This window comes from Indicator indicator, chromosome 6 (assembly GCF_027791375.1).
Source record: "Indicator indicator isolate 239-I01 chromosome 6, UM_Iind_1.1, whole genome shotgun sequence".
NCBI classification, from domain to species: domain Eukaryota; kingdom Metazoa; phylum Chordata; class Aves; order Piciformes; family Indicatoridae; genus Indicator; species Indicator indicator.
Window position 1 is genome coordinate 22,783,740 of NC_072015.1, and position 16,145 is coordinate 22,799,884.

Below are 16,145 nucleotides of genomic sequence, written 5' to 3' on the forward strand. Positions count from 1 at the left end.
TTTAATATATTTTAACGTCAGCACTGAAATTTTAAATTCAATATTATTGTTATATAAAGAAAATAAAGACTAAGAGCAGGTCATCTCTGGGCTGTTCCTAAATATAGCTGGTGAATTATAATTCCTATAGCAGATTACATTTATGCCTAAGAGAAAAATAATTCAGCAAATGAGTTTCAAAGGCTTGTTTGACTTAGTCAGGGGTTATGGAGAAACAGGAATGCAGAAGCAGTTCCTGCTGATGCAGTGCTGTTACGTATAAATTTTCCTTTACTCCTATCTGGTACAACCAGAAACATATTTTACTTCACACTGAATTAGGAAAAGGCCTCATCTATCTTAAATTTAAAAATAATATCTAAGTAAATAAATGAATATATTGATTTTAACAGCACTAAAAAGCAAACAACCACACCAATTTTTGCAAAGGCTAGTTGAGCTGCTTCTTTGGTGACAGGCACCAGTTTAGACAAATCAAGGCTGTGTCTCTGATTTTTTCCCCCCGCCCATCCAAAGTGTAGGCCAGCAGAGCTCATGTGTGTAGCTCCTCTGTTCATACTTCACCTAGAAAAGGTTTGGGACTTTAGCATGAAAGTACAGGGCTTCCTTTGCACTGTCTTAACTTATGTGATTTTACTATCTCTTTCTCTGTCTCTTTCCTGATTTGGCTGCTTAGGGACAGACAGGTAATGGAGAAGAAATTGAAAGGGAAAATACAGGGAAAATGTAAATGAAAAGAAGTTATTATAACTGTTATAATGAAGTGCCTTTCATTTAAATATAAGAATGTAACGCTGAAATGAACTTGTGATCCTGAAATGCATTTTTAATGAGTTTCCTTTTTATTTTGCTGCTTCAGTGGCATATTTTAAAGACCCTTTGAAAAAAGCCACATTAAAAACCCCACCAAATGCCACAACATGCAAAATTGGATATTGGTTTATTCCAAAACTGCTGATCAGGAAGAGTGGCTCTTCAACACAAAATGTTGCAGTCACTTTATTTAAATGAGTTTGAATTTGCATTGTGATGTGCCATTCTGATTTAGAAAAAAAAAAAATTAGATTTTCAGATCAAATTGACCCAGCCAGTGAAGCATTAAGAAACTGGCAGGTTTAGTCTGAAAGCCTCATGTTATATCAAACATGCAGCTGGTGGAAGTCACAGAGCAGCAGTGAGAAAACAACTTTCTCACTGAAATCTTTCTCTTGTTACCACCTAAGATTTTTTATTCTCATGTATTTTCTTTCTCTTCTCGCAGGAGAACGCCCTTTCCAGTGCAATCAGTGCGGAGCCTCCTTTACGCAGAAGGGCAACCTTCTGCGCCACATAAAGTTGCACTCAGGTGAAAAGCCCTTCAAGTGTCACCTGTGTAACTATGCCTGCCGTCGCAGGGATGCCCTTACAGGACACCTGAGGACACACTCAGGTAGGTAGAGGTGTGGGATCATCCAGGGATCCTCATCTCCACAACTGTTATGGAGACAGAGCCATTTGTGGCCACTGAGCCTGAGAGGTCTTACCTCCCTGGGGAGGGGAGTAGCCTCATGTTGGGCTTAACCAAGCTGTGAGCTGGCTGCAGGTTTTTAGCAGCAAAGAAATGACTAAACACCTCTCATGATCCTTCACCAGAAGACCTGTTTTTTTCCCCCCCATACTTCTTGACTGATTAGAAGTTTCTGTATTAGGGTTTTGTCTTACGAGCCTCATGTGAGTAATCTATTTCATGAAACTACGAACATGAATTAAAACTGATGAGCATTTTAGCATTTGGATGGCATTTATCTGCCTATAGAGATAATGTAAGCTCTAAACACAGTAGGGTTTAAGTAATGAAGTCTTAAAAACCTTGTTTGGTAGTCATTCTCAATCAAGGAGTGAATATCACCTGCAGCATTTAGCAGCAGTTATTTGTTGCACCTCATTATTACACATACTTTGAAAGAGAAAAGGTGAGGAGAAAGGAGAGGGTTGGAGAGAAAAAGCTAATAAAAGAGGATTCAGCTAGAATGTTTCAGTGTTTTTTCTCAACACTAGTATGGATATTTGAATAAATACTTTTGAATAGCTGCACTTTTCCATTACCATGAACCTCTTATTGTTTGACAGAAGCCATAGTCACATAGCTTCTGTGAAGCAAAACCAATTTATCATCTTGAAAGTGCCTTTAAAAGCAGAGGACTGTTTCATATAGATTCTGAAACTAAGATGAAAATGTAATATATTTGGATAAGAGACCTCCAAAATGTGTTGCTGGAACTGACACTGGTAACTTTGCTTGCAAAAGTTGACTTGGGACCAAGTTTTGAGTAGCAGAAGGGGAGGTCTCAACGTGAAATTTTTGTGTTGCACAAAAATAAGGAAATTCTGCTCTAGCACACACATTTAATAATAAGATCCATAGTGTTGTTCCCAAAGGCCCAAAATAATTTCCACTTCTGTTCAGTCCTGAATCAGTTCAGGGAAGCACAACATTAAAACACTATTTTGCCTCCCCTTCCCTTGTTATTAGTGATTTTCATGACTGCACAATTTTAAACATATGTTTTCATATATACATTAAATTATACCTAGACACTTTTGGCAGACTCTGAGGATTCTGTAGCTAAAGAGACAATACATGAACTATGGATTGAGATTAGTTCCTGCAATTGGCAAATTGACATCAATACATTATAAAACAAGTTGGATGTCTGTTTTCATTTCACATTTTCACCTGAAAATGTGTTAATAAAATTCAAAAGTTAAGCCATATAACCATCTAAAATTTTGAAATTACATAAAAGGTGAGAATCTTGTATTACTAAAACAGAAAAGTGAGGTCCAGAATTACATGAAACCATATTGTTACTGTGAAATTCCTGGAATTACCTGTATCCGGATTGGTGTAATGCAGAAAAGAATTTGTCATGCCATTTCTCCTGAATTTTCAGAAGTGGAAAACATATGAAACCTAGCATTGTTCTTAAAGGCTTGAGCTGAGTAATGATTACATCAGACTACATCCAGCCATGGGCAGGTGTCTCTACCTACAACAGCAGTTCCCTCATTAAGAAGCTCTGTGGGGGCAAGGCACTAAAGAATTGGTACTCAGACCTTTGAAAATATTTCAGTTTCTAACTGAATAGCTAGAAGGCTTTTTTACTGTTGTTCATACCATTATTAATAATGCTGTTGAATACTTCCTCTGTATCTCTTGATTAATTGTGTTTTCTCCAGTTGGCAAACCCCATAAGTGTGGATACTGTGGTCGCAGCTATAAGCAGCGCAGCTCTTTGGAAGAACATAAAGAACGCTGTCATAACTACCTGCAAACAATGAATATCTCAAGCAGCCTTTATTCAGGTAATAAATGTGTGTGGATTAATGCTGTCCTGTCACATACTCAGAAAAAGGAGTGCAAAAGGAACAGTAGTACCATTTGTGGCATATTTTGCATTAAGGAGGCATTCATAAACTCCATATGTATGAGATCACATCAGGATTTATTCTATATTTGATAAATATCTTTCTGTTGCCTCGTTTTGTTTATCTCAAACAAAAAGCCAAAGTTACACTCAGGCATGTAGGAAAACACATGCAAGACCTGGAAGATTTCAGTTCACCATCTCAAGACAGTATGACTACATCATCTCACCACCTTTCTTTTTTGCTTGGAGTCCGATATAGTAATGCTTTTCTGGATGTATTCTTAATAAAGACTTAATATCAGTGTTCTAGGTTGGGCTGCAGAATCTTCCACATTGCATATCTCCTACCCATCCTAGGCACAGCTTAAATGTTGTACCAGACCATTGGAACCAACTCTTTTAACAAGGATGAGCCATCTGTCTTTGATCTCACTCTTTAAGCAAGAGGACATTAGCCAATTTGATTGAGACAGTCCAAAAAGGCTATTAATTTGCTGGCAATCTTCTTGCCAACCTCCTTTAAAAGAAAACTGGGAAGCAGTGAGGAAGTGGGACCATTTCTGTTTAACATCTTTATTGATGACCTTGAGGAAGACACAGAGTATGTCATCAGTAAGTTTGCAGATAACACCACGTTAGGTGGAGTGTTGATCTGCACCAGGGTAGGGAGGCTCTACAGAGGGACTTGGATAGATTGGATCCATAGCCATCCTTAACAGGATAAGCTTCAACAAGGCCAAATGCCAGGTCCTGCACTTGGGTTACAACAACCCCAAGCAATGCTACAGGCCTGAGTAAGTGTGGCTGGAAAGCTGTCTGGCAGAACGGAACCTGGGGGTTCTAATGGACAAGCAGCTGAACATGAGCAAGCAGTGTGCCCAGGTGACCAAGAAAGCCAATGGCAGCCTGGCTTGGATTAGAAATGCTGTGTCCAGCAGGAGCAGGGAGGTGATTGTCCCCTTGCACTCGGCTCTGGTGAGGCCACACCTCCAGTATTGTGTCCAGTTTTGGGCACCTCAATACAAGAGAGATGTTGAGGTGCTGGAGCCAGTGCAGAGGAGGGCAAGGAAGCTGGGGAAGGGCCTGAGAATAAATCTGATGAAGAGTGACTGAAGGAACTGGGGATGGTGAGTTTGAAAGAGGAGGCTGAAGGGAGACCTCATCACTCTCTACAACTACATCAAAGGACGTTGTGGAGAGGTTGGTGCTGGTCTCTTCTTGCAGGTAATTAGTGATGGAACAAGAGGGAAGAGCCTCAAGCTGTGACTGGGTAGGTTTAAACTGGACATTATAAAAAAATGTGTTCAAGGAAAGAGTGGTCAGACATTGGAATGGGTTGCCCAGGGAGGAGGTTGAGTCACCAACCCTGGATGCATTTAGAGGTCGTTTGGATGTGGTGCTTGGGAATATGGTTTAGGGGTGAACCTTGTAGAGTAGGATTATCAGTTGGATTTGGAGATCCAAATATTTCTATGATTCCATGATAATGCGCTTCTCTTAGAGCTCAGTCTTATGAAGGTAAAGTCCATTTCTTGGAGAATATCAGATCTACAACTGTGCCTGGAAATAGAGTAAGCTGATATTGAGGTTTGGAAATTTTTTAACAAATATCCTGAAGGGGTATGGAACTGATCACAGTAAATAATCATGCAAAATCCCTTTGCCTGTGTTGTTTGACATAGAAAATGTAAGATCCAGCTTCTGTGGTAGAGTTTAAATCCATTCAGTAAGTTACATTTCTTACATACCATTTTGATCCTGTCAGTATGTGTTATCTGGTTTGTCAAGTGACAAAAATAGAAGGTTCTCTCTGACCTGTTTGAAATAATGGCTCATTTAATTCTTTATATCTGGACAGAGCCTGAATATGTTTTTACATGCTATCAAATAATGCAAAGTATATGCACATAATGGTGGCAGCAAATACAGCTGAGATGCTTCTGGCAGACAGCATGTTAGAGCAGCACCCCTTCTAATTTTATTGAGGGACTGGAAAATGTATAAATAGAAAAACTCAATGTAATATACAGTTGGCAGCAATACTTATTCCTCAAAGAGCTGGTAGAATTTAGAAGCAAATATTCTGTATTGGGATTTGAATTTTCAGTGTCTAGCACATGGATATGAATGCCTGCACATGGAACAGGCAAATCTGCATGAATGAGCAGCTGAACTACTGCTAAAATCTTAGTAAGCAAAAATGGTCCAGAAGAAACTGGTATCAGGAGTCATAAAGTGATAAGAAATAATATAGTTTTAGAGATGGGTGTTCATTACAGGAGAGTTTACACTAGCTTAGGACTGATTATCTAATATCTCAGTGGGTTGAAAACTTGGGGAATTAAGGAAAGCTTTGGAAAGACTACTTGTTCCTTACATATTAGGAAAATATCATATAAATCCATATTTACAAAAGCACTCATATCAAATGAGAAAAAAATATAGGATTAACTCTGAGGTTTAGGTCTTGATTTAACTAAAGATTTCACTCTTAAAGGAAATTAGTATTCAGTTAATAGATCAGTTCTTTACATTTCTGAAAAATTAAACTTCCCTGCATTTTCCTAGTATTTTGTATTTTCATCTATTCTACTTCACTGTAAACATGTCATTTTGCCATGCTTGCATTATTTCTCTTAAAAACTCAAAGGTTAATATGTACACTGAAACAGCTGAAAATGAGTGTCCTGGGATTTTTAGTGCATTCCACATTATATCTGGAAAAACACATAGCTATGCTACTACTGTTCTTATAGTATTTCAGGGTGTGATATGGAGCTATTAAAGCCACAACTCAGGCCCTTTTCTTTTGCCAGACTCAAAAAAAAAGTTTATAGATAAAACTGCTAGGGTATGTGATTTGACATTCTGCTACAGAGGGATTGCTTTTTACAGCATTTTGAAAGTACTTTGTGCAGTAAACACAGAAAAAATGTCAGTTGAAAGAACCTAAAATGGTAGAAGTTTTCCCTCAGCTTGTAAATCTAAAAACCATACTTGAGAAAGTACTTTATAAAGGGGAAGATCCAGCAAAGACAAGTAAGGAGAAGACCAAGAGAGTGTATTTTAACTTTTCTTTCTTTAAAAGGAGGACTTTCAGCATGAAATTAGGAACTTCCTGAATTTAATAGCACAATGTTTATTTTAGAGGACTAGAATCTGACTGTCCATATGAAGTTCTTTTCTTACAAATTTTATTTAGAGTGTTGCATTTGAGCTGATTGGAAGTATGCTGAAATCTTATCAGGCCTATATAAAATAACAGAAGAAATAGTTTATGAAGCTCTAAAAGAGTCAGTTACAATTCTTCAGTTGTGTGTGGATTTTCATTTGGAAAGATAAGATGATTTTTTATTATTTTTTCAGTTCACAGAAACAAAATTACAGAAAAATAGTTGTCAGGTTGGTAACAAATTTCAGGAGGTTTCTGCTGCAAAGGCTGGAAATCAGTACATAATTCAATTTATCCCTTTTTTTTAAGTAGCAGTTTTAACAGTTTGAAAGTTAGAAAGTTGAATGCACAACTTTCTCTGGAATTGATTAGAATTTGAATGTTATTATGTCCTAAACATATATTTCTTAATCATTTCAACTTTTAACTAGAATTTCAGTCTTTTGGTTCCCTGCTGTTGTGACCTGACCTCAGAAGAAAGGTTCGTGAGAGGTTCTTTAGGGATACCTAAGGAGTGATGTCAGGCAAACTGACACCAAAATAGCTGGAATGATTACAGATTTATTAATTACACATTTGTGCAGACCTCTTTGATCATCCAGTGGCTCTTAAAGCAGGTGAGGCGATTACCTAGTGTATGTCAGAGGGAGAGAGAAGAGCGGAGAGAGAAGTGAGATAAGATCAGAGGTAAGAGGAGAAAAGTATCACCACTCTGATTTCCAGTGACATCCCATGTGGTTGATGTCTTCTTGGTGGTGGGTGTACACTGACAGCTCATGTTGCTGGCTTTTATTCCTGAATTTCCCTTCATTCCCCACCTAGGGGTGGTTGGTAGAGGTGTTCTCACAGCACGAGAACCTCATGCGATGGCACAGGTGCTCTGGGACCCCAGCCATTCTTGGGGTGCCTGCATAGTGTTGTGGTGGTTGCAAAATGGTGAGTGCCCCAAATGTTCCAGGTGACTGCTGCTTCACCTCTGTGCAGGCTGTTATGAAGGTGGCAGCAACTGCCTTGAGCTGGCACAGGTATAGGTGCTCAAGCAGTGTCTGAACCACAATGTCCTGTTCCAGGAACAGACTGCCACAGTTGCTTGAATACAAAGAAAGGGGAGCAGAGAAGCAGTCTGCTTGAGACAAACTTCTCTGGCAGCAGAGAAGCTTGTTTGAGACAAATTGCTATGGCAGCATAGCTTCCACAGACGTGGAATGGACTGCTTTAAAACATTCTCTGTTAGTCTCTTCCTGAAGTGGTAGATAGAAGCCTTCGCTAATGCAAGGTGCTGGCATGTGCTTGATCAATAATGACTAGGTACTATCAAAGCCTTTTACTCATCTGCAACTTTCTAACCAAATTCTGCTCATACCTTGCATTGGTCAAAGTCTTCATGGGGCTGGGCCATAATTCCATAAGACTCTCTGTCACTGATACTGTTATTGTCATTGCAGTATGTGCTGCTGCATCAGGAACTCAAAAACCAGTTGTGTACTCTTCAGTGTGGTATTGTGGAATAGTGTTGTTTAGACTATTTCACCTGCTATTTCCACCAGATCCTGATTTTATATCTTTCAGGAACAATGAAACTTTCACAGTTATCATTTTATGGCAGTGATATATTGCCAAAATAACATTGCATGGGAATGGCATGTTCTCAACTGTTAAGCAGCACCCAGGTACTAGAGTAATGGGTTCTGTGAACCAGTAAAGTGATAAAAAAAATTCTCAGCAGGCACAGAAGTCAAAATGTAGTGCAGTGTTGCATCTGATTCAAATGGCTTGTAGAATCAAAGCCTAAAAATCATCTTTTGCTTCTTCTTCTAATAGCAACTCAGGCATTCAGGAACAATATACATATGCTAGTTGTAGGTAAAAGTAAAATGAACTAATTTCTTTCCTGTCTCTGACCTCCCTCAACAAAAAATAAACAAATGAACAAAAAGGAAAAAAATATTAAAAACAAACAAAAAACACACAACCAAACAAACAGTTCTGTGATCTCACTGCATCTCATCTTTCCTTTAGATGTTGAAAGTCAGAAATACCTTTCCATACATTTTTCATAGTCATTGTTCTGATGCATTTTCATACATCTCTTCCATATCTGCAGGAAAGTACTGAAGTAAAACAAAGGTGAGATAGTCTCCCTTTGCTAGAGCCTCACTGCTAAGCTGTTTTCTAATTCTACAGTGTCTCAGCAGCAGCAGGAGGTTAGAAAACAGGTTTGAGTATTGGAAATAGATGTGACTTTATCAACTTGTCATTTAAAGTACACCAAGAAAGTATAGAAACATTTACTAGGGGGGAAAGAAAGAGGGTGGGGAGAAGTGTTGCAAATACAAGTAGCTTGCAAATGCACCTTCCACTGCTGGAGCTGAGAAGTTTGTCCATTTTTCCTGCTAAAGGAGCAATGATCATACACACGGATATAGTGCGTGAACATGTTCACAGATTACTCAGCATGAGGGACTTTTTTACCATGAGTCAGAATTGTCTTGTGTCTGCAGTGGTGAGCTCCTTTTTCCAGCTGGTTGAGGAGCCTAAAAGACATTAGCTGAGAAACAATAACCTGAAGACAACAGTTCCTTTAAAATGGAACAAACGTGCCTAACCCTTCTGATGTCATTTGATTTCAGTCATAAAAGACGAAACTAACCAGAGTGAAATGGCTGAAGACCTGTGCAAGATAGGGTCAGAAAGATCCCTCGTGCTGGATAGACTAGCAAGTAACGTCGCCAAACGTAAGAGCTCTATGCCTCAGAAATTTGTTGGTAAGAGTTAAACGTTTGCTGTCTCCTAAAAAAATACAACAAAACTAAAATCCCCAAACATCTCACAGGATATTAAATTTTGTCTTATAATTTTGCTTGTTTTACTAAATTAGCAATATCTGTCTCTGTAGAAGCAGATATAGCGATGTTTGGGATTGAAAAACAACAAAAAAAAAAAAAAACAAACCCCAAACAAACAAGGAAAAAAAAAAGCCAACAAACCAAAACCCAACAAACAAAAAAACCCAACTTCTCCAGCATACATTTCTCCACATTTACTTTCCCACATCTGGAGATTGATTTTGAAGTCTATTTCCTGTCTTTTTTCTAATGCTTATAAAGCAGATCAATGCAAGATCTGTTCAGGCTCTTGAAGTTGTGTTAAAAAACTGAAGATAGGAATAGAAGTTTGCTATCAGGAAAGTGTTTGACCATGCTTTCAGAGTTATTTTATTAAGGTCTTGGATGACATCCAAATCTGGGCATATTGGTCTTTGTGAAAGCATTTATGAATAGTTCAGCATAGGCTAGATAATATTCATCACCACTTCATAAAATCTCTATACTTTCACAGCCCAAAATGATCATTGAAATAAATAAACCTAAGTCTGAGAATAATACCTAAATTAAAAGATCTTTGGGTACATTACATAAATAATGGAAAAAACTTCATTCCTACTTTTGCCCAGTAGTTTTTGCTTTAACAATAAAGAAATGTAGACTATACTTACAAAAATGGAAGCTACACTTATATTGCTCTATTTGGTAATCCTGTATGAAGTAGTGGTTACATCAATTTTATAATAGTGAGACCCACAGACAATATTTTGTTATCTATGTAGAGTTAGTCTTAAATGAATAAAACCATGGGTGGTCAGAGGACAACATCTAGTTAGATTAATTTTTTTCTCTGTGCATTCACTTATAATATTATTCAACAGGAAACAATCAGAGAAAATGGAAGTCTTTAAAACATAACACAATAAGAAGGTCTTTATTCAAAAGTTAAGGAAAAAAAAGACCAGTTTATGGAACAGAAATTCCAAATATCCCTTCTTCAATGAAGACACAAGGATGAAGGGAAAATTAGTATTTCTGAGACAAGGAAAAGGCAATCTCTGCTACTTCAGAAGGTATAACACAAGGTTTCAAATGAATGTCCAAAATTGTTGATCAGAAAGGCTTATGCTTGTTAAAGGACAAAAGTTGTAATAGAGGTAGTTATCAAAAATATAACAGCTATGTGAAGCAAACTTGATTTGTTGAGACACTCTAATAACTGATTGCATTAGGCAAAGTACTAATTCTATGAAAGCTCCAGGGAGACCAGAAGTGTTGAAATTTAAAAGGTACTGTACCAAGTATCTTATATGTGATACATCCTTGGGTGTGGGCTAGCTTTTTTGTTCTTGTTTTCTCTCTTCGCCCTGAGAAACAGTAAAGACAGCCAGATTAGCTATGAGTTTTAGGAGGACAGAGTTTTCTGTCAGTTAGTCAGCGTTCAGTGTAGGAAGACAATTTACTGACAGCAGATGTTTATAGGAATCAGCTAACCTCCAAAAGGACAGACTTTTCTGAGAAGAAAATGCCCCCAGCCTTTACAGCCCTCACCTGCTATATAATAAGTATATTCCTGATTAACACAGGGATGAGCTGGCTGGTCCAGACAGCTTTTGGGTAATAAAACAGGTTTATTGCTCCTGTAAATTATAATGTTGTCCCAGTTCCTGTGCTGAACTCCGAGGAGATGGAGCAAATGGCATACTTCACATAAGGGAAAGACTGTTTACTGCTTCACTTGTTTTTCTTAAGGCTAAATTAATTATCTTTCAAAAGTGAGATTTTCAACACATAAAGCCTGTTACTTGTAAAATTCTGTCTGTATTCTAAGCTGGAATAGCTCCCAGACCCGAAACCAGAAATGGGCCATCCAAACTAGCACGTGAGAACTGCAGGAGAGGTTGATGTGTATCATATTGATACAGTAGGCATCAAAGAAAAGAAGGGTTAAAAAAAATAGCAAAACAAAAAGGACTAGAAAAAAAGTGCCCACATGCACATGTATTTTTACTGTTTAGCTACCTGCTGCAGAACCTTGAGCAGTGCAAAACCTGATGTGCATCAGACGGTTAGCAGTTTAATTTACTTATGCTCTAATAACCACAGAAATATGCTATTATTTCTAATGACTGCATGTATTACCTGCATTGCCCAGATATAGAAATGATACCTGCCTACCTCAAACTTGTGTCTGTTTCAGACACTCTGCTTAAAAATATTTTTTTATGAGTTCTTGGTCTTCTCATTCTAACTGCCAACTAGTTATGCTACATAAAGCAAATATTACTCAAGAAACAGCTATTAAAATCATGCCTTCTGGATTTCCAGATTTTTGTGAGTAATGAAGACGAGTCCCACTTTCAGTGGTATACAGTGCCCGTGGAATAGAAATGATTTCGACCTCATTTTTTTCATGCCTGAGTCAAGGGTATACGTTCATATTAGGGGAGTTTTTCTGTATTTAATTCAAGAGTCTTTCACAATACCTATTTGGAAACTTAAGCCTCAAACTCTGCCTGAAAACTATAGAATTAAAAAGGATAAATCTCAAAGAAAAAAACATGCATCCCAGTAGAGGGGTGCTCAAATTGGCACAATAATAGGGAAAGGAAACAAGAGGAAGCAGAAGCTTGTGCAATGCAGCCAGAAAGTGTCTGTAGCCTACATCCCTTACAGGAACTTAGTGTTTGAGAGTGTTTCTTTCTCTGCTTGCAAAGCATGGACAAAACAGTATGAAACCCTATCTTGTGGGAAATACGGACAGCAGGGCTTTCTACACTTTAGGCCCATCATTGCAATAGTGTCATGCTAGTTTTCTGAGCTCTTCACTGACTTCAAGTAGTCAAACTGAGTAGAAACTGGGTGGGAAAATGTTGATAAATTAATTTGCAGATCTTCTGATATTTTTTTCCATGCTCCTGTTAGCATTTCTTTTAGACCAAATTTGGACTTTCCAAGGCCTACCAGCAAATGTTATGTTGATTAGGAAATTGTGACAGCATCTCACAGAGATGTTTGTGGCTTTCAGTGCATTTCCCAAGATCTGCTGAGCTAGAAAATCCATCTGCACTTTAAACAATGTGTTATTGGTAGTTCCTAGGACTAGGTAGTCCCCTAGTTCCATGGGAATTTTTTACCCCTTTTCTAGTTGCATAAATTTAATAGGGGCTTGATAATAATGCTGATGGTTTACACTGAGAAGATTGTTCAGGTTCAAAAAATCAGCATCAGTGCATTTAAATATTTTCTCCCACTCCTTCTCCCATGTTTTGTTTAGTCCTATCTGTCCAGGAATTTTGAGAAATTGTAATGAAATTCACTGTTCAATACTAAGATATCCAGCTAGAGATTCATCAATGTTGTCCAATTTTTTGAAAAATTAACAGTGTCCTCTTACTTTTGGCAACCCAAAACTTACAAATAAAATGTAGTTTTGCTCCGTATAGGGCTTTTTTACTTCACAGAAAAAATGTATTCCAATGAAAAATACACTATTTTTTCCCATGGTTGTTGGATGCTCCTGTAGATGGTAGCTTTTTGACACAAAATTTTTAAGAATATGAGTAGCTTCTGGTAATGTGTCTAATTTAAATTATTTAAATCACAAAGGGAGGTGGGGGTGGAGGGGTGGAATATGGCAATAACAAAAGTTAATTTTTTTTTTTTATTTTCACCAAACTGACATATGACCACACTGACAATGTCAGTTTTTTGTAAGAAACTGAGGTTCTAAAACTAAAACTTAGAATTTCCCATCTATAATTGTAATATTTTAGGGAAAAATGTTAATAATGTCCTTCATGTGCTGAAGCATGATGGCCAGGCTTGCTGTAACTGTGCTGGTACGTTGTCTTCACTCACCAAAAAAGCATGCCTCAGCTCACTGTAGGAGGCAAATGAGGAAGGCCAGTTAGAAAGGAGAAAGGAACAATGAAACACTCAATCTCCATAAGTCCATGTATAATGATTGCAAGAATCTGTTTTCATCCATTTGCTTTTCCAAATACCTTAAATTATTTTTCAGGTTAAAATAACCCAAAACAACAACAAAAAAAACCCAAACCAAAAAACCACCACCAACAAAAAACACCACCAACATAAAACAACACCAAAGAACTATTTTTCTGACCAGCTAGATCAGAGAATTATGAATACCTCAGGTAAATTTCAGAGGTGATTTTGATCTTTTTTTCTTCATGTTGCAGTTTTATTAATCCATGATGATTGGTTCCTTAATTATGTAGAAGTCAACCTTCTAACTCCTGACTGTTTTTCCCTGTAGGTGAGAAATGTCTGTCCGATCTTCCATATGATGCCACCACCAACTATGAGAAGGAGAATGAGATAATGCAGACACATGTGATAGACCAGGCCATCAATAATGCCATCAGTTACCTGGGGGCAGAGTCCTTGCGTCCCCTGGTCCAGACACCACCAGCTGGTTCTGAGGTGGTGCCCGTCATCAGCCCCATGTATCAGCTTCACAAACCTCTCGGGGACAATCAGGCTCGCTCCAATCATACAGCTCAGGACAGCGCCGTGGAAAACTTGTTGCTGCTTTCCAAAGCCAAGTCTGTCTCCTCTGAGCGAGATGCTTCTCCCAGCAACAGCTGCCAAGACTCAACAGACACAGAGAGCAATAATGAGGAACGCAGTGGTTTAATTTACCTGACAAACCATATAGGTCCCCATGCAAGAAATGGCATCTCTATAAAAGAAGAAAACAGGCAATATGATGTCTTGAGGGCAGGTACTGACAATTCCCAGGATTCTTTCAAAGTGATCAGCAGCAGTGGGGAACAAGTGAAAGCTTACAAGTGTGAACACTGTCGAGTTCTTTTCTTGGATCACGTGATGTATACCATCCATATGGGTTGCCATGGGTTCCGTGATCCTTTTGAATGCAACATGTGTGGCTACCATAGCCAGGACAGGTACGAGTTCTCTTCCCACATAACTCGAGGGGAACACCGTTTCCACATGAGTTAAAACTCCTCCAGCACAGATCTGGTCTCAACAGCTGTGTTACAGGAGCTGCACAAGCCACAGAAGCAACAAAGCACAACTCAGCTGGTCAATAAAAATAACAAGAGAATGAAGAATTCAGCTATCTATCTTCTCCCACAAGTAAAGTTTTCTCCTTTTGGTAGCATGCATTGCAACTCAGTTTTCTAAAATGAGTACTAAAGTTTTTACGGGAAATATTTGATCACCAAAAACCTTTAGTAATGTAAGTAGCTTTTGTAGTCACGTAGGTGAAAGCCCTTCCCTTAACTGATGCTTCTTGCAAACCTCCCATGCCAAAATTGGTAACCATGTGCAGGATGCACTGCATGGACAAGGATGCAACAGGCAGGAGTGCCCAAGCTTTCTCTTTTAATGCCCCTAGCATAGGGCTCTCACACAAGATGTATGGGTTTTGGCTTCCTGGTACTATTTGACTCTTTTGGGAAGGTTAAACTCAACTAAAGATGGAGGGAGCCATCTCAGATGACTTCACAAACAGCTGGGCTGGGACAGGACACCCCAGCCAAAGTATTCTGAGTTGCTTTGGTTGCAGGAAGTGAAACATTTCCATCTTCAAGGGTGCTGCTGGCATTGACATCATGGCATGCCTTGTTTGTGTCACTAGGCAGGGAAGCAGGTATGTGAAAGATAGAACACCCTTGTAACATACTGTGTGAAGCATGATTTGCTTTTAATGTATAGAAAAAGGGTATTGCTGGCTCTTTGAATAAATGTGTTCTCACTCTATCCAATAGAACCCCACTTTTTGTTAAGCCCTCCTCTCTCCACATAAACAAGTTATGATGTATTTAATTTTTCTTTCTTTCTTTTGTAAGTTTTAGTTGTTTAGCAAAGTGTGTTGTGCAGCTGAGCAAAGCACCAGCTAGGTATACCTGTGGGGAAAGTCTCCCTGTGCACATTTTTTCACCTTTTTAAACTGCCTGGAAAATATCCAAGTGTCCCTCTCATACAAATGAAAAAAAAAATCCCATTTTGCTTTCATAGTAGATGTCCTCTTGTAGATTCTGTGCATCTACTTGTAGGTGTTGCACTTAATTATTTTTAAAGCACTGAGCTGAATTAAGTAGCCTTGTCTTTTTTGACTGGTACTTGTTGTTTAATGAAGGACCAAGCACCACAAAGGTGCTGAGAACCCTGGATTCCCATTCAGCAAATCATTTCACTGTGTGCCTTGAGTTACTTTTACCAGTCAAACCAATCTTAAGGTTAAAAAGACATGGTGCTTTTCTGAATGGAGACCAGAGACTGCAGCATTCTGCATAGTGCAGTAAAATCCACTGAGAGATTTCTCCCTGGTGGGTTCTGCTGCAAATACCGTAACTTTGGTTACAGTAAAAACTTCTATGATGATTGAATTTTAACCCCAGATGATATAAAAATAAAATGCTTTAAAAAAATCTTCTGCTAAGCTTCCTGTTCCAAATAGTTCAATCCTCTCCTGAACACCCTTGTACTTCAAGATTGGGGAAAAAAAGAAAAAAAAAATTGCAGATGCTTTAAAATCTGTCATCAGTGCTGAAATAATTCCTGGGCAGCACTCATAAACATAACTCCTCTTATTAACTCAATGTATAAATACTTCCATTCTGCATAATAAATGGGTATTTTGAAATAAACACAGTCATATAACCAACATGCCATGTCACACTTGTCATGTGGTTACATATTCTCCATTCACAAGTGCATACAAGCACATAGATTTATTATAAA

At 38.3% G+C, this 16,145-nt stretch overlaps 1 protein-coding gene across 14 annotated transcripts in view; it reads left to right on the forward strand.

The window, feature by feature from the left end:
- Positions 1-14,396, forward strand: part of IKZF1 (IKAROS family zinc finger 1) — a 55,386-nt gene extending 40,990 nt beyond the window's left edge. For 3 of the 14 annotated variants that reach the window (XM_054381986.1, XM_054381987.1, XM_054381989.1), the window contains 4 exons: positions 1,262-1,429; positions 3,220-3,345; positions 9,213-9,347; positions 13,690-14,396. In XM_054381986.1, coding sequence (XP_054237961.1) covers positions 1,262-1,429; positions 3,220-3,345; positions 9,213-9,347; positions 13,690-14,396 — 1,136 coding nt within the window. The remainder of the gene's footprint in view (positions 1-1,261; positions 1,430-3,219; positions 3,346-9,212; positions 9,348-13,689) is intronic. The other 11 variants (XM_054381988.1, XM_054381993.1, XM_054381994.1 and 8 more) reach the window with 9 other exon arrangements.
- Positions 14,397-16,145: the final 1,749 nt, after the last annotated feature.